The sequence below is a fragment of the Carcharodon carcharias genome, chromosome 8 (assembly GCF_017639515.1).
Source record: "Carcharodon carcharias isolate sCarCar2 chromosome 8, sCarCar2.pri, whole genome shotgun sequence".
NCBI classification, from domain to species: domain Eukaryota; kingdom Metazoa; phylum Chordata; class Chondrichthyes; order Lamniformes; family Lamnidae; genus Carcharodon; species Carcharodon carcharias.
Genome location: NC_054474.1, coordinates 127,812,122 through 127,831,532, shown reverse-complemented (window position 1 = coordinate 127,831,532; position 19,411 = coordinate 127,812,122). Strand labels below are relative to the sequence as shown.

At 44.5% G+C, this 19,411-nt stretch overlaps 1 protein-coding gene across 11 annotated transcripts in view; it reads right to left on the bottom strand.

Moving 5' to 3' along the window:
- Positions 1-19,411, bottom strand: part of abca2 (ATP-binding cassette, sub-family A (ABC1), member 2) — a 592,304-nt gene that overhangs the window by 138,602 nt on the left and 434,291 nt on the right. For all 11 annotated transcript variants that reach the window (XR_005943747.1, XM_041193236.1, XM_041193243.1 and 8 more), the window contains 4 exons: positions 14,161-14,341; positions 13,583-13,795; positions 10,633-10,829; positions 3,710-3,892 (listed from right to left, as the gene is read on the bottom strand). Coding sequence is in view for 10 of the 11 variants with exons in the window: in XM_041193236.1 (XP_041049170.1) it covers positions 3,710-3,892; positions 10,633-10,829; positions 13,583-13,795; positions 14,161-14,341 (774 nt within the window). In the remaining variant the exon portion in view is untranslated. The remainder of the gene's footprint in view (positions 1-3,709; positions 3,893-10,632; positions 10,830-13,582; positions 13,796-14,160; positions 14,342-19,411) is intronic.

Sequence of the window (19,411 nt, the reverse complement as noted above, 5' to 3'; positions counted from 1 at the left end):
TTTAGAAATTTTCAATTGACCTAGCTTCAACAGTTTTTTGGAAAGTGAGTTCCAGATTTCTATAGCTTTGTGTGAAAAATGTTTCCTGACAGCACTCTGAATGACATAACTCTAATGAGGAGGTTATACTCCTTTGTTCTAGACTCCCACTGTGCCAGGTCTACTCTTAAGCATTTGCTTGTTCTGCAAGGGTCACACTAAGGCCCAGCTTTTTGGATCCATCTATCGAACTGAGGATAGAGTAGTTTGAGAATATTGATCACATGCTTAATTCATAGATATGTGCCTGCAAAATAAATCATGGTACCCCCACATCATTCATTATATGAAACATTTGAAATCTTTTGGTAAAACGAGCGAATGTTCTATAAATTCTTTCTTTCTTTTTTCATGGAATGTAAGATATTGTTGAGGCTCAATATTTCTTTGGTAATCTGTCCTGCGGCATGATTTTTTTAAGTAACACAGAAGACAGGATTCATACAGTCAATTACACTTTGCATCTCCAATTGGGACTACTGCGTAGAAGAGCAAATTCATAGCTCACAGCAAGTCATGCTTGAATGAACAGGGCCACATGTCCCTAGTGCCAATCCTAAAATTCTCCCTCCCTTAAATGAGGCTCCTCGCTGGGAGCCAATCAATGAATTTACCTCACAATTTAACTTAGCCTTCAAATGGATGCACAATAGCTAAAACGAAAGCAAAATACTGTGGATATGAGAATTTAAAATAAATAGGGGCATAGATTGTAAAAGCAAACAAGTTATGATGAACCTTTATAAAACACTAGTTCAGTCCCAACTGGAATAATGTGTCTAATTCTGGGCACCACACTTTAGGAAGGACATGAACACATAAGGGAGGATGCGGAAAAGATTCACGAGAAGGGGTCCGGGGATGAAAGACTTCAGTTATGAGGACAGATAAGTTGGAGCTTAAAGGAGAGAAGCTGAGAGGAGATTTCACAGAGCTGTTCAAAATCACAAGGGGTCTAGACAGAGGAGAGAGGAAAAAACTATTCCCATCGGTTGAAAGATCGAAAACAAGAGGACACTGTTTTAACATGTTTGGCAAACAAAGCAATGGCGACATGAGGAAAAGGTTTTTTAAGCAGCGAGTGGTTAGGACTTGGAATGCAGAGTCTGGAAGTGAAGTGGACTCTGATTCAATCATAGCTTTCAAAAAGGAACTGGATAATTACCTGAAAAGATAATTTAAGAGATCACCTGCACGGCTGCGGGGAAGGCAAGGGAATAGGACTAACTGAATAGCTCTTACACAGAGCTGGCAAGAACATGGGCCAAATTGCCTCCTTCTATGCTGTAACCATTCTATGGCTCTATGAAAATATAAGTGCTGGTAATACTCGGTGGGTCAGGCAGCATGTGCAGAGAGAGAAACAGAGTTAAGGTATCAGGTCAATGACCTTTTCATGCAGCAAGCTGATGTCAATAGTAATGTCATTTCTACCTAAGCCAGGAATAACCTGCTCTGTCAGTATAATGATAGGTAATCGGCCTGAAGCACTGGGGGATTTTTCACAGGTGAGAGGAGGCAGGCTTGGGGGCATGCAAGAAGTTAAATCTCCAAAAGGTGATGTTAGGTCCAGATCCCACAGTCAACCCGCCCTTCTTCTGAGTTTCACCAGGCAGGATTGAAGGTGAGCATGGAATTCCCAGCGCCTGTCGAATAAGTCCTTTAAATACAGTATTATAATAAGTAATTAATTATTGTTTTAACCCTCAATCCTGGCTTTAAGAGTCAGGGCACTTGTTTCCCAGACGTAAGTTGTTCACCAGGGTGAGCATCACGAGTGCGCAGCAAGGAGAGCTTCTTCAATGAAAGTGAAAAGCTGGGAAGGCTTTGACTAGTGAAACTGAAGAGCCGCAGCCATTGCCAGGTGAGAGGTTGAAGTTCATAGCACCATTTCTCTCAGAGTGTGCTTTCATTGCTTGGCAGGTAATTGCATCTTGGAAGACATCCATTTGACTTGCACTTCACTCACCTTTAGCTGTACTTCCATGGTGCCAGCATTCACCATGGCAAGGGAGTAGCTTATGCAGCATCACCTTCCATCTCTTCTGAGGGGCAAGATGAGAAGCAACACCAACACCAGTATCAGCATCAGCTGCCTTCTCCTCATTCACATATCTCTCTACAGGGCAGAGCGATGGACACAGGGGATCGAGCTGGAAGGAGACAAGACCCCAACAGAGTCCACAGGCAGAAGATCAGCTCTCTCGACATTTCTGAGCAGCAGTGCCTCAGGAAGCTCGGGCTCACATGTCAAGTTGCTGCTGATATCCACAGCCTCCTGGAACAAGACCTCCTTCCCAGTAGGGCAGGTGGACACACAGTGGGAGTGGCTGTCAAGGTGCCTAGGACCAGGCTGCACATCCCCCACTGGCCCTTCAAGTTTCTGCTTCCTGCTGAGGTTGTGTGCTCTCTTCTGCCGCAAGGAGAGAAATCAGAGAGTTATCAATGTCAGCGATAGTGTGTGTGTGGGTAGCAGGGAAGGACAACGTTTGTGAAACAGGGGGTGAGAGGGCATTAGGCTGAGGGTGAGTGTGAGAATGCTGTTCAGATGAGGATGTGAAGTGCCAGGAGAGAGGAATGAGTGGATCTGTAAGGTGTCTTGTTCTGAGGAGTGTTGTGCAGGAGAATGCTGGGCAAGTCAGAGTGTGGTGTTTGGCACCTGCTGAATATTATACCAGTCACCTTAACCACCCTCCAAAGGCCCTTGATCCTATTGGTGCACTGACTCCATGTTGAAGGGACCACACATCTGTTGCTGACTTCCTCAGCCACTTCCATTCATGCCTGCTTGGTTGGAGAGATTACCCTCGACCTCTGATCCTTGGGAGAGCTCATACTTCTCACATCTTGCTGCATGACCTCCAGTTAGGAGTGACACAGCCGGGGTGAAGCCTTCCCAGGTCGTCTCTGTTCCTGTAGATGCTGCAGCCCCAAAAATCTTTGTCCAGTTAAGCCATGTAAACCCAGGCTGTGATACCTTAATCCTTTGACCATCCTCCTTGATTGGCTGGGGAATCTGAAGGTTGGATACTAATGCCGGGGAAGGCCAGCTCCAGCAGTCATCGGGTTCCTGACCCACTACAGATTCCGCCCTTTCCCCAGGAGGTAATTTCAGAAAATTCAGTCCATGAACATGCTGGACATTTCTAGCATTTCCTGATCCTACTACACAATAGCTAAAACCCTCTTAAAAATGTTCCTGCTGCAGTGTCAACTTTTAATAAGCGTGGCCTTCATACAGAAGCCTGTTCAGAGCAGACCGTTCTGGGCTTAGTTAGGAGCCATGTCACTCGGCCATTAGCACCAGCTTACTCCACAAGGGAAAAGATTACACATCTTGTGCAACACAGTTTTTGCATGGCGCTATTAATTTATCTCCTCAAATCATTCCCACCACCAGTGAACGACCAGCGGCACATTTACTTTACAAACTTGGGAGAGCCAAAATTCATGATTGTATTGCTGGATATTTCACAGTTCAAATGGACACAATATGGAAATGTCACACCTTCACTGAAGCCCCAGTCACAGCACTGCACTACAGGCTGCACTCCAATCAGGTCCCAAGGATGGGTTTAGTGGAGTTTCAGTGTGAAACACTAATTTGGTTGGATTGTCAATCAGCAGCACAGATTCACTGCCTTTCTGTTTGAGCACTTCCGTTACTAACCTGGGCTAGTCTGAGAGTCAGGCTGCTGCTTCACCACTGTCAGCTTGTAGCCGTCCCCATAGGTGCTTTTGAGGAACAGAGGCGACCCACAGCACTTCAATTTTCCATGTGAGATTATTGCAATGCGGTCTCCGAGAAGATCAGCTTCATCCATGTAATGTGTAGACAGGAGGATAGTCCGGCCTGTAATTATCAGAAGAGATCCATTTATAATGGTGTGTGATGTTCCAACAAGGGACATGTGCGAGGGTTCCTTTTAAAAATCAACTCAAATTAAATATATTTATGGTCAACTTCAATACTCTTGTGTCAATTTTTGAAATTATCCCTAGTTTAACTTTAGTTTAACAAACACTGATTTTAACGGTGTAGTATCCCAGTGGATAGGTTACCAGCATCCAGAATCCTCCACACATTGGGTAGAATTTAATCCAATCGACGGGGGTCTCGCCTGTCAGCTGGTGAGCCAGCAAGTGCCCCATAGTGTCTCCTTTGGGGAGGGCCCACCATAGTAGGGAGATAGTGGTGTGGTAATATCATTGGGCTAGTAATCCATAGGCCCAGTCTAATGCTCTGGGTACATGGCTTCAAATCCCATTACAGCAGCTGATGGATTTTGAAGTCAATTAATAAATCTGGAATATAAAGCTAACCGCAGTAATGGTGACCATGAACCTATCGACAATGGTTGTAAAAAGCCACCTGGTTCACTGATGTCCTTTAGGGAAGGAAATCTGTCATTCTTACCTGGTCTGGCCTACATGTGACTCCAGACACATAGCAATGTGACTGACTCTTAACTGCCCTCAGAAATGACCTAGCAAACCATTCAATTCAAGGGTAATTAGAAACATAGAAACATAGAAAATAGGAGGAGTAGGCCATTCGGTCCTTCGAGCCTGCTCCGCCATTCATTAAGATCATGGCTGATCATCCAACTCAATAGCCTGCTCCCGCTTTCTCCCCATACCCTTTGATCCCTTTCGTCACAAGAACTATATCTAACTCCTTCTTGAAAACATACAATGTTTTGACCTCAACTACTTTCTGTGGTAGCGAATTCCACAGGCTCACCCACTCTCTGTTAACTAAAGTTTAACCTGAGATAATTTCTCCTCATCTCAGTCCTAAATGGTCTATCCCTTATCCTCAGACTGTGACCCCTGGTTTTGGACTCCCCCACCATCGGAACATCCTTCCTGCACCTGTCCTGTCTAGTCCTGTTAGAATTTTATCGGTTTCTATGAGATCCTCCCTCATTCTTCTGAACTCCAGCAAATATAATCCTAACCGACTCAATCTCTCCTCATATGTCAGTCCCGCCATCCCAGGAATCAATCTGGTAAACCTTTGCTGCACTCTCTCTATAGCAAGAACATCCTTCCTCAGATAAGGAGACCAAAACTGCATACAATATTTCAGGTGCGGTCTCACCAAGGCCCTGTATAATTGCAGCAAGACATCCTTGTTCCTGTACTTGAATCCTCTGGCTATGAAGGCCAACATACCATTTGCCTTCTTTACCGCCTGCTGCACCTGCATGATTACCTTCAGCGACTGGTGTATGAGGACACCCAGGTTTCATTGCACATTCCTCTCTCTCAATTTATAGCCATTCAGATAATAATCTGCTTTCCTGTTTTTGCTACCAAAATGGATAACCTCACATTTATCCACATGATTCTGCATCAGCCATGCATTTGCCCACTCACTCAGCTTGTCCAAATCACACTGAAGCATCTCTGCATCCTCCTTACAGCTCACCCTTCCACCCAACTTTATGTCATCTACAAATTTGGTGATATTACATTTAGTTCCCTCATCAAAATCATTATAAATTGTGAAATAGAATTAGGCATGGGCAACAAATGCTGGCCTTTCCAGTGGCACACAAATCCAATGAAAGAATGAAGGAAAAAAAAAATTAAGTGGCAATTAGGCACTTAAGTGGCCAGCAGTGGACCTTCCCTGGAACCAGGGACCTGGGGACAGAAATCCCACACCCAAAAGCTGCTGAGCGAAGGCTGGCTGCTCTCCATTGCAGGCAAAGCCACTGGAAGTCCAGGATCAGCAAGGGACCCAGGCCACAGGTGATTGAGGGTGGGGGTCACTGGCTATGGGGTGGTGTAGTTGGGGGCAGCAAGGGTTCAGAAGAAAAAGCAGGGTGTGACCTTTAGTGCTCCACCCCCTATGCGTTGTCCCTGGATCAGGCACTGAGTGGTTGACAACAAGGGACACCCTGCCCCCAACCCCTCCTTTCCCTCCCCGCTCCTGGGGAGATCGCAAGTTTGCTTTTCATTCTCCATGCGTGGTGACTGCCTGACTGCCCGCTGTTGGTTGATTATCAGTGGCAGTGGGCTGAGGCCCTTAACTGGACATGAATGGCCTTCTTCCTCCAGATTCAATTGGGACAGAGGCAGGGATTCACCCTGCACTACCTAGTCTGATTAAATGTGCTCTCTCGCCCAACCCCGAACTCACCTTAAATGGTGCTCATTGTAAAAGCAGCAAAATCTATTTATTGCTGATCTGTTCACATTGATCAGGTGGATTTTTTTAAATTTACATCAACAATTTTGGGGAAAAATGCATCAATGGTACCATACTATTAACCCACCACCTAGGATCAAAACTCTTTCAGCTAGAACTTGAATATTGTTTCGTCTGACACTCTATGTTGGATTGTCAATGTATTCTATAAGTTTGCTACACTCTGGAGCGATGGAAACAGAAGCCTGAGGTAAGATGCTGCAAATTCCTACGGGCTTTGAAATTGGTAGATTTCATCCCACCAGCTGGATTTTTCCTAACGTAACCCAAGCCACCACATCAATCACACATACCACCCAGATATCTTGCTCATATCCAAATAAATTAGATTTTAAATCAAACACGAAAGAAGCATTAAAGATGATACAGATTGTACATATCCATCACTCTGCTAATCAGATACAATTAACAGCAGACACCCTGTACCACAGGCAGTCAGGTCATTAGTAGACTCAGCTTGGTGGTGGTCCTGCATTATGGCCTTTGTTGTTCAAGATGTTCTGATTGTGCTGATTGCTATTAAAGCCAATCTAAGAAGGATAAACTGTCCAGTACATTTCACAGACCCAAACAGCCTGTTCACTGCTGGCGAGCTGTGGCAGTTGCTGCTTCTTGTTCAGATCCATCTGCTATTGTTCATTATACATGAGCAAAATACTGTGGATACTGGAAATCTGAAATAAAGACAGAAAATGCTGGAATTGCTCAGCAGGTCAGACAGCCCCTGTGAAGAGGGAAACAGAATTAACATTTCAGTTTAGTGACCTTTCATCATAGACCTGAAATATTAGCTCTGTTTCCTTCTTCACAGATGCTACCTGACTTGCTGAGTATTTCCAGCATTTTCTATCTTTATGCCAGTGTTCATTCTGGTGGATACCCCTATGTATTGCTGCTCAGCCCCTCGTGATCAACTAAGAGATTTCCTGGTCTTTGCATCTTGGCACTTTTGCACCTCTTCATTGGTGTCACTAGCTGCAGCAATCATAGAGATTGCGTCCATATTGTGATGTTGCGACCACGATGTGATTCTAATGAGAACTTTATTAGAAAGTCCATTTGTTAGCTCATTAAAGCGTTCAAGCCATCTCTACGCACTGGCTGCTTTGCCAGCTGAAAACTCTTCAATGGGTTCAGCATTGGCAAACCAATAGCTGCATCAACATTGGCACACTGAAGATTGATACATGTTGGTATACTGTGTGATGTACCAATATTGATATACTGAGGGGCATATTGGTACACACGGTGACATACGTGCCTGAAACCTTTATCCATGTCTTTGTTACCTCTAGATTCAGTTATTCCAACGTTCTCCTGGCTGGCCTTCCATCTAGCATCCTCCATAAACTTGGCTTTAACCAAAACTATGCTGTCCAAAGCCTAACTTGCACCAAATGCCATTCACCCTTGCCGCCTTTGCTAGCTGACTGACATTGGCTCCTGATCCAGCAATGTTTTGATTTTAAAATTCATATCCTTGTTTTCAATTCCCTCCCTCCATGTGCTTAGCTCCTTCTTCTCTGTAACCTCCTCCACCTTACAATTCTCTGAGATCTCTGTGCTCCTCCAAAACTGGTCCCTTGAGCATCCGTGACATTAATTGCCCCATCACTGGCAGCTAGATTTTTAGCTGCCTAGGCCCTAAGATTGAGAATTCTCTCTCCGCCTCTCTCCTTCTCTCTCCTCCATTAAGACACTAGCTCTTGAACACCTGTCCCAATATCTCTGTATAAAGCTCAGCATTAAGTTCTGTCTGATAACACTCTTGTGAAGCGCCTTGGGACATTCTATTGTTAAAGACACCATACAAGTGCAAGCTGTTCTTGTAGTAATATCAGTATTGGTATACTAAGGCAATTACCAATACTGATGTCAGGTTTGAGATCCTGGTCTTCAAAAAGGGTAAAAAGAGGGAAAGAGTATTTGAGGTCCAGTGTCATAAACCAAGACTGAGGTCATGGTTTACTGGGCAGCAGTGATCTCCGTGCTCCTATATGCTCCAGAGGCTTGGACAACCTACAGCAGGCACCTCAAAGCAATGGAAAAATACCACCAGCAGTACCTCCACAAGGTCCTCCAAATCCCATAACAAGAAAGGCAGTCCAGTAGCAGTGTCCTCTCCAAAGCCAACTTGTCCAGCATCGAGGTGCGAGTCACCCAAAACCAGCCCACTGGTGGGGACATGTCATTAGTATGCCTGACACCAGACTCCCAAGGCAACTACTCTAACTCAGAGCTGCTTTTCTCGCCAGGAGACTCCCAAAAGAACTGCAGAAAAGTTTTAGAGGTGTCCTCAAAGTATCCTTGAAAAGACAAAGCATCCCTGCTGACTCATGGGAGCCCCTGGTTTGTGACCGACCAAAATAGAGAAGGCTCATCCTGGAAGGCACTGAACACATTGAGAGCCTTCATCGGGAATGTGCAGAGGCGAAGTTAGAGGGAGCACGCAAACCTCCAAACTATCCATCTACCCAACCCTTTGAACACGATCTGGCCCTCATGTGCCAGAATTCGCAGGTCGCGCATTGGCACATCAGCCATCTCAGAACTCATCGAACTGGAATGGAAGCATGTTATCCTCGATCTCGAAGAACTGCCTAAGAAGAAGAATATTGGTGCATGGAAGGATTTATCAATATTGGTATACTGAGGGATATACCAATAGTCATTTGGTAGTACCGAACTTGAGTACTGCTGAAAAGAGAGACATATCCAAGTCTTGCACTCATTAGGACACTCACAAGAAAACAACAATTTATACTGTATGTGAAAAGTGCTGATTGTTTGGCAAGTGGCGTTGCCATGGAGAATGCACCACTAATGGTGACTGACAGTTAACTGCCAAGCATTGTTTGAAATTTAAGCCAAGCAGCTTGATCCTGTTTGGTCAAAGCATTGCCCTGAAGAATGGCTGTCACTTATTTTGTTTAGCTGAAACTGGCACAGTGTATTTACATGTTCTTTCTGTCTGCAAGGAGCAGGGCCCTGTGTATTAATATATGCAGCTTCCAGTGCACACAAATGCACCACATTGCAAGCCCGATTGACAATCTTAAATTGGCTGTCAGCATAACTCTTAACACATTGATGATTATTTAGCAAATGTTGTCCAATCACGTAATCACATCTAATGTTCGACACCATGTTTTGAGTTTTGCCAGCACGGTCTGTACCCTGCCCATTGCGAATAACAGAAGGGACATGCTGTTTGATATGTTCCACCAGTCTTTGGGATGTACGGTCAACACACCTGACATCACACTAGCTCTGAAATTCACATACCAAATTACTCATTTGTGTGATAAACAGACCGTCTTTTTGGCTTAATGGCTGCATCCTGTTAGTGGCGAATACCACTGCATAGTAGCAGTGAGGAACAGCTAGCTTCACCTGTTGCTTAAATTTTTGAGATACCTTGTCTTTCTGGGGCAATCTGAGGTAGACTGGGCACTTTTCAGGGCTGAAAGTGATGGCCTTAGGTCTGTTCATGAGCGTGTGTGATATGCAGTGTGAAATGATCTGATCAGGGTAGTCATTATTCTGCAGGATGTCTTTGATGCGCCCTATTTCAGCATCAAGCTTTCATGGTGAGCAAATGGCTCAGGCTCTACTTATAAAGTTGCCAATAAGACCAATCTTATATTGTGTGGAACTGTAAGAATCCCGACATGTATGTTGACCAGCTTGCAGTAGACCGTGGTAGAGAATTCCCTGGTAGATTTCTCAACTAGTACATCAATGAAAGGGAGTTTGTTTGACTGCTCCATTTCATAGGTGAATTTGAGTGCAGGATGGAGGCCATTAAGACATGTAAGGAAATCAGCTAAACTAAATAAGTGACAGCCATTCACTGACTCATTCCTCAGGGCAATGCCTTGACCAATCAGAGTCAAGCTGCCTGGTTTAAATTTCAAACAATGTTTGGCAGTTAACTGTCAGTCACCATCAGTGATGCATTCTCCATGGCAATGCCACTTGCCAACCAATCAGCGATCTCTTCACATACAGTATAAATTGTTGTTTTCCCCCTTATATTGGTATTTGTGCGAATGTCTTGATCAGTGCAAGACGAAAAGCTTAGGTATGCCTTTCAGCAATACTCAAGATATATCAATATTATTTTGCTGAAGAATACATCAATTTTGGTAAAATGAGGCATGTGCCAGTATTGGTACACTCAGCTATTTACTGATATTGGCATACTGAAGTATGCACGCCTCCCTTGTTGTACCTTAGAAATGCTTTGTGTCATTCCAGCCTACACAAGATTTCATTTCATCAGCTATTTTCTTGTTGTCCAGCTGCCACTTAGTTTGGCTATTACTCAGTACACACCAGCCATGAATTATTCAGTGCACTATTATACCCACCTTGTTTGTACTTTAGGATTAGGTCCCAGATAGCTCGACGAGCATATGGATCAACCCCTGCTGTGGGTTCATCTAAGATAACTGCTTTGGATCCCCCAACAAACGCGATGGCAACGGATAACTTGCGTTTCATTCCTCCAGACAACGTCTGCACCAGAGAGTGCCGCTTATTCGAGAGTTCCAAGTCTTCAATCATCCTAAACAGAAAACAAGAAAGTAAGAAAGAGTGGGGGAAAGGAAAATTCTAGGGGCGAAATTTTAGCAGGATTTTACATTCCCACTGAAGCCAATGAAGTTTAGAATGCCTCATCACATTTTACAGCCCCTTCCCCACCGAAACGGGGACGTAAAATTCTGCCCTAGAAGTCTAAACCGCACTTATAATTTTCTGTTAACTTTTGCTTTTCATCTTCAGGTATGGAAACACGTTGAGTATAAGAGCAAATATTGAATCAAAGGTTTGTACGTCACCCAAAATGAAAAAGGGCAACAATTGGAAACAATGGAAAGGCAGGGGATTTGAGTTTGAGATATGAAGCACAGCACAGAGTGACATTGCCTGAAGAGGAGTCAAATGGACTCGAAACATTAACTCAGTTTCTCTCTCCACAGCTGCTGCCAGACCTGCTGAGCTTTTCTAGCATTTTTTGCTTTTATTACAGTGACATTCAGCGGTAGGAGATAGCACAGCGAAGACAGTTGGTCAAATAGGAGAAAGAATGAAGTATTCAAAGAGTTAACACTTATGCCAGTTAGGTCTGTAAACACCTGTAACTTTGGTGCAAGGCCAGCAAAGCACATGCAGCAAGTTTGCATGGACAATTTAGCCCACAAAGTTCAAGCAATTCCATTCTAGTTGTGTATCTATTTCTCACTTGCTGGTTTGTTCTGTCTGAAATGAATGGATTTAGCAGCTTAGGATTGTTCTTACCACTACAGTCTCACTGGTAACTAAACCCACAATCAAAACAACAAGAGCTCAGAGTAACAGCAGATTGAGGCATGTGCAAATCAGTAAGACCATACATTTAAGCTTTATTTCTCTCTCAAAGCTCCAGGTTGTGCAGCTAGGTGCCCCTTAAGGAAATTGGGACCAAAGAAGCTGAGAGGAGATTTAATTAACTGAAGTGGACTAAATTAGGAAGACCACCATAGGAAGGACTTACTTCCCTTTCGGAGAGAGGTCAATAGCCAAGGGACACAGATTTAAAGTAATTGGCAGACGGATTAGAGAGCAGTGGAGGAGAAAGTTTCTCACCCTAAGGAAGGTGACAATCTGACACTCACATTCTGGAAGGGTGGTAGCAGCTGAAAGCCTCAACGCTTTTTATAAATATTTGGATATGCGCTTGAGGTGCCTTCACCTATAGGGCTATGGACTAAGAACTGAAAAATGCGATTAGGTTGGATTTTTTGGTGACCAGCACTGACACGGTGGGCTGAATGGCCTCCTTTTGCAGTGTAAATGTTCTATTTTTTCATGTTTCTACATGACTTACATACTCAGGAAAAGAATCATTGTATTTGGGAGTATTTTTCAGCTTTGGCTGACTCCAGTAATACTGAAGCTCAGAGTGGGATTTTCCAGCCTGACACTGGTGGGCATCACGTGGGCGGAATGTGAAAATTTGGAGAGCCATTAAAAGTCAACGGTTCTCCAAATTTTCCCATCCCATCTGCGACAATGTCCGCTGGTGTCACAGCTGGAAAATCCCAGCCTTAGTTTCTTCAGGATGGTTTGAGCTACTATAGCTTCAGATGCAACAAATATTTCAAAAGTCACAAGTTTCACACTTCTGTGGCTCAGTGTGATTGGACCACAACAGGCAGCCAACAAGGTGACATTTGCTCAAACTGCCACTGGTTTGGGCAAGGTGGGTTGGGGTTGGTGGTGAGCGGAGGGGGGAGTGGGGGGTAGATGGGGGACAGGGGTGGTGGTTTGGTTTGTCAGGTGCCCCAGGCCACTCAAGGTTCTCTGAATCAGCTATACATAGCTGCAATAAAGGTATCACTTTGCTGGATCACAAGTACTCTAGGCACAAAGCCAAATATAGTATTCGCCAAGAATGAGTTCAAAAAGGCCCCTTTTGTAATTATTTTCCAAAATGTATGCCTTTTTTTCCTCTCTACAAAGCAGCTCATTTCAACTGGATCTCATATTTATTCAGATTATTGGTTTAAGATCGAGCAATAAGAAATAAGAAGGATCAAACATTTGACGTCCTCTTTGCCTTTCTCTCCCAGTATGATGGGAAGCTCTGCTTTCATAAGGCTAAGATGAACCCAAAGAAAATCAACTGTGAGATGGTACCTCGAGGGGTTACTATCCATTTAGGAAGGCAGCATATTTCTAAGGAGGGATGACACAGAAACACATAGTTATGTGCAGTAAATCCAACAGTAGCAGTATTGGCAGACCATTTGCCATTGGATGCCAAATATTAAAATCCAAGTGTAAACTGTATATTAAAACATAGGCCTGGGCTGAATGGTGGCAAAGTAAAGGATGATGTTAGAATTATACTTATGATGATAACTGAAAACTTAGGGAATCTTGCCTCAGGAAAACAGGGTTATTGGGAAAGAGCTGGACTGGAACAAAATGGATAGCTCTTTCAAACAGCCAGCCCAGACATGATGAGCTGAATGGCCTCCTTTGGTGCTGTAAGATTCTATTTTATGAGGAGAGTAAATGAATGGGTTAAAGGAATAAGATGGATTATACACACTCTATGGGGGGAGGGAAGCAGACCTGATGCTCTTTGCCAATTCTACATTCCCCATGTAATTCTGTAAACCCTGCATCACTAAGCTCCTTACTGCTAACAGATGACTTCTCTTCTCTTTCCTTCCTCACCACTGATGATTCCTGCCCAATGGGTCACATTTGATAAGTGTCCAGCAGAACCCATCCAAGCCAATTGTAAGCATTACCATCAATAAAGCTTACTTGTCCATTTCTTTGCGAATCTCATCCTCAGCCATTCCCTTCAAACGTGAGTAAAACCAGAGGTGTTCCTCCACTGTCAATTTGTCAAACAGTACATTGTGCTGAGGGCACATGCCTAGGTTCTTCCGGATTTCATCCATTTCTGTTCGAATATCATGCCCATAAATCGTGGCTGAACCAGCAGTGGGTGGGAACAATCCTGTCAGAATGGACCTGGAAAACAGCAATGCATTAAGGCAATTCGGTGTGAAAACCTCCAGTTTTCCCTTCTGATTTCAGTGCTTTTTTTTCCACTTGGCTTCCAACACATTTATTCTTAGTCAGTCTGATAGCACCACGTCAATCAAAAACGACCAAGTGCGAACCACATAACCACACGGCACATTACAGGCAATTTCAAAAGTCACCAGGGGGAACGTTTTACTGCAATGCTTTTTCAACTTCTTTATCAAATCCGATTTTGATTGCTGTGCAAATTTGGCTGAAAGTTTTTGCAACTGCCATATTTTGACTCAAGGAAAACTATCCTTTTGGGGCAATAATAAAAGAACTGAAAGCTTTTCTAGCCTGGAACTCACATTGTGGTGGTTTTGCCGGCACCGTTGTGTCCGAGGAATGACACCACCTGGTTCTCATGCAAGTTGAGGCTCAGCTTATTCAAAGCCAGCTTCTTCCCAGTCTTGTAGACTTTGGTCAGCTTGTCAATGCACACTACTAGGGGCAAATGGCTTGGGTCTTCCTCTATTCCACGAGTTTCTTCTGCAAGAAGTTTGGATGATAAATTAGGTTAGCAAGACATACACATAACATGTAATGATATATTTTCCAAGTAACCAAGAGGATCACCTTACAGTTTTTTGTGCACTATGTTGCCTTCTTGCTCAGTGTTATCTATACATCCCAGTTTGATACTAACTTCAATTATTACTAATTTCCTTGAGCACATGTGGATGCATACCATGCAGACCTAGGGTTTCAACCTCTTTTAGTTTTACTACTTTGTAAATTATGTTCTCCCTTTTTATCCCAACTGTAGTAATGTTATTTTCAAACTCATTCTGTGGTAAATGTCTATGTTATTAATATTAATATTAAGGTGCTTAATTGAGGGAAGGCTAATTATAACAATATTCAGCAGGAACTGAGGAATCTAGACTGGAGGCGGATATTTGAGGGCAAATCAACAACTGACATGTGGGGGGGCTTTCAAACGTCAGTTGATAAGAATTCAGGACCGGCATGTTCCTGCTAGGATGAAGGATAAGCATGACAAGTTTCAGGAACCTTGGATAACGAAGGAAATTGTGAGATTAGTCAAAATGAAAAGGGAAGCATTCATAAGGGCTAGAAGGCTGGGAACAGATGAAGCCCATGGAGAATATAAAGAAAGTAGGAAGGAACTTAAGCAAGGAGTCAGGAGGGCTAAAATGAGTCATGAAAAGTCACTGGCAACCAGGATTAAGGAAAATTCCAAGGCCTTTTATACATATGTAAAAAGCAAGAGGGTAGCCAGGGAAAGGGTAAGCCCACTCAGGGACAGAGGTGAATCTGTGTGTGGAGCCAGAAGAAATGGGAGAGATACTAAATGAATACTCCTCATCAGTATTCACCAAAGAGAAGGACTTAGTGGTCGATTTGTCTAGGGAAGAGTTTGTAGATAGCCTGGATCATGTTGAGATCAAAAAAGAGGTGATGATAGGCATCTTGAAGAATATTAAGGTGGATAAGTCCCCAGGGCCAGATGGGATCTACCCCAGAGTACTGAGGGAGGCAAGGGAGGAGATTGCAGGGGCCTTGACAGAAATCTTTGTATCCTCACTGGCTACGGGTGAGGTCCCAGAGGACTGGAGAATGGCCAATGTTGTTCCATTGTTTAAGAAGGATAGCAGGGACAATCCAGGAAATTACAGGCCGGTGAGCCTTACGTCAGTGGTAGGGAAATTATTGGAGAAGATTCTTCGTGAACAGGATTTACTACTATCTGGAAGCAAGTGGCGTATTAGTGAGAGGCAGCATGGTTTTGTGAAGGGGAGGTCGTGTCTCACTAACCTGATCGAGTTTTTTGAGGAAGTGACAAAAATGATCGACGATGGAAGGGCAGTGGATGTTATCTACATGGATTTCAACAAGGCCTTTGACAAGGCCCCTCATGGCAGACTGGTACAGAAGGTAAAGTCGCACGGGATCAGAGGTGAGCTGGCAAGATGGATACAGAATAGGCTTGGTCATAGTAGACAGAGGATAGCAATGGAAGGGTGCTTTTCTGAATGGAGAGCTGTGACTAGTGGAATTCCACAGGGATCAGTGCTGGGACCTTTGCTGTTTGTAGTATACAGAAATGATTTAGAGGAAAATGTAACTGGGCTAATTAGTAAGTTTACAGCCGACACTAAGGTTGGAGGAGTTGCAGATAGTGAAGAGGGTTGTCAAAGGATACAATGGGATATAGATCGGTTGGAGACTTGGGTGGAGAAATGGCAGATGGAGTTTAATCTGGACAAACGCAAGGTAATGTATTTTGGAAGCTCTAATACAGGCAGGAATTATACAGTAAATGGCAGAACCTTTAAGTGCATTGAAGGGCAGAGGGATCTGGGTGTACAGGTCCACAGGTCACTGAAAGTGGCAACGCAGGTTGATAAACTACTCAGGAGGGCATATGGCATGCTTGCCTTCATTGGTAGGGGTATTGAGTATAAAAGCTGGGAAGTCATGCTGCAGCTGTATAGAATCTTGGTTAGGTCACACTTGGAATATTGCGTGCAATTCTGGTCGCCACATTACCAGAAGGATATGGAGGCATTGGAGAGGGTGCAGAGGAGGTTTACCAGGATACTGCCTGGTCTGGAGGTTATTAGCTATGAGGAGAGGTTGGAGAAACTTGGATTGTTCTTACTAGAGCGATGGAGATTAAGGGACGACTTGATAGAAGTTTACAAAATTATGAGTGGCATGGACAGAGTAGATAGTCAGAAGCTTTTTCCCAGGGTGGAAGAGTCAATTACTGGGGGACATAGATTTAAGGTGAGAGGAGAAAACTATAGAGGAGATGTGCGGGGCAAGTTTTTTATGCAGAGGGTAGTGAATGTCTGGAATTCGCTGCCAGAGGAGGTGGTGGAAGCAGGTGCGATAGTGGCATTTAATAGGCAGCTTGACAAATACATGAATAGGATGGGAATAGAGGGATATGGACCCCGGAAGTGCAAAATGTTTTAGTTGACGGGAAATATGATCGGCGCAGGTTTGGAGGGCCGAAGGGCCTGTTCCTGTGCTGTACTTTACTTTGTTCTTTGTTCTTGTTCTAATATCTTTAGTAAAAAGTGAGCAAAGTATTTATTCAATACTCCTGCTATTTCTCCGTTACTACCTGTCATTTTATTTTATTATTCTTTCAAGCGTTGTGGATGTTGCTGGCTAGGCCAGTATTTGTTACCCATCCCTATTTGCCCTTGGGAAGGTGATGGAGAGAGGCTTTCTTGAACTGCTACAGTCCATCATGTGCAGGTACACCTACAGTGTTGTTAGGAAGGAGTTCCAGGATTTTGACCCAGTGACAATGAAGGAAGGACAATACAGTTCCAAGTCAGGATGGTGTGAGGCTTGGAGGGGATCTTGCAGGCGGTGATGTTCCCATGTGTTTGTTCCTCTAAGTGGTAGAGGTCACAGATTTGGAAGGTGCTGTCGAAGGAGCCTTGGTGAGTTGCTGCAGTGCATCTTGTAGATGGTTCACACCGCTGCTACTGTATGTTGGAGGTAGAGGAAGTGAATGTTCAAGTTGGTGGATGGGGTGCTAATCAAGCGGGGCTATTTTGTCCTGAATGGTGTCGAGCTTCTTGAGTGTTGCTGAAGCTGCACTCATCCAGTCAGGTGGAGAGTATTTCACCACACTCCTGACTTATGCCTTGTAGATGGTAGACAAGCTTTAGAGAGTCAGGAAGTGAATTATTCGCTACAGAATTTCTAGGCTCTGACCTGCTCTTTTAGCCCTAGTATTTATATGGCTAGTCCAATTCAGTTTCTGGTCAATGGTAACCCCAAGGTGTTGAGGGGTCGGGGGTGGGGGGTGTGTGGATTCAGAGTTACCGGATGTCAGATCTTGCCATTTTTCTGAGAGGCCCGAGGCATTTTGCAGTACCTGGAGTATAATTAGATAAAGATTGAAAGCAAACAAGTCAAAGTGTAAGGCTGGGATTTTCCAGTCCCGTTGGTGTTGGGTGTCATGGCAGCCATGAGTGGACAATATGGCGAGAAGGCCAAAAATTGGTTTCATGCTATTGTGAAACCAGTTTGTGATCGTCCGCTCCACCCATTGACAGCGGGCCACGTTTCCTGCCACCACATGTCGGGAACCTAATTTCAATACTTTTTCTCATTATAAGCCTTGTACACCAGGATCATCTCCCCACGCTGGATCATCATGGCGCGTCAGCATTCACAATTGTACATAAGCGACGTGCACTTGGCAGGCTGCACTTTGCCTGGGACTTTGAGATTTGTTTGCCTACCCTGCTTCACCAGCATTCATGGTAATCAGCGCCAGGCTTCACAGGCAGCATCACATCACTGTTACGGGGGCTCACAGGCAGTTACCTACCTACCAGACCAGCCATTGGTGGGGTTGGCTTTTCAACGGCTGCAGGGTTAGGGCTTGCTTGGGGAAGGGAGAGAAGTGACCTCAGGCAAGTGAAGAGGTTGCAGAGCTAAGGCTGTACTGGGGAAGGGGGGTATTCCAGTGTGTGTGTAGGGGCACAGGTTGATCTGTGCAAGTTGCCTTAAGATGATGAGGGCTGAGGAGGCAGTCTCCACAGGAGATTAGGCCAGATGGAGATGTGAGGGTGTGTGTGAGAGATTGAGTGGTGATGTCCCTTGAGCTGGTAGTGAATGAGATGCCAGTGAATATATAATGAGCTTGTGAGTGTGAGAGTTTAGAGTGATGAGATGGTTGCCTTACCCTGGTGACACAGATGAGATCATCCATCCATTTCCTGCACTGGGTGGCCAATCTCTTGGCACTGACCACCTCTGCCACCATCTCCCAAGCCAGAGTGGTGAGACTGATGGGCCTCCTGCAGCCAGAGCGGGATAGAGGACATCACGATGGGCCTCCACGGTATCCAGAAGGCATTCCAGGGATGCATAACTAAATCGAGGGGGCTGCACTCTTTTTGGCTTTTGGGGCCATGCTTCACCGGAGCAGCCCTGGGCTGCAAGCATTGAGAAGCATGCACATGGCTGCCGTTTAATTATGGCGCCCTGCGTGTGGAAGTGGTGAGGTAATGGTGTGGTGGGCAAATCAGAGGCCGCCCGCCAGCGAGACAGTGTGTTTTCTGTGGCTGCATAATTAATAAGGCAGGAATGGGACAGTATAGGGTGAAAACCCGCCATTGCGGCCGGCAGGTTAAAAAACATATTTCCCACTTGCCATCGCACTTTGTCAAAATCTGGGATGATTCCGCCCTAAATCAGTCACATTGAAGCTGGATGGCGCTTTAATAAGGCCACAGCTTAAAGATGTGTTCATTTTGGATCACTGGAGCACCAGAGAAGCACTCAAGATAGAAGTTGTGCAAAGAGCAACTCCGCAAACTTCTCGGAGCTGAGTCAGGTGGGGTCAAGAGTCGCCCTGAATACTCAGTGCGGGAAATATCAGGATAACTACATGGAACACCACCATGCCAATGCAACAACTCCCTTAACAAGGCAGTAAGTTTTTTTACTCACTTAATAACACTTAAATTCTTGTATGGCCCACTTTAAAAAAAGTCCCGTTTTCGGACACCGCCGGTTTTCAGATAGCCAGATTTGAGGTACTGTGCCCCTATTACCATT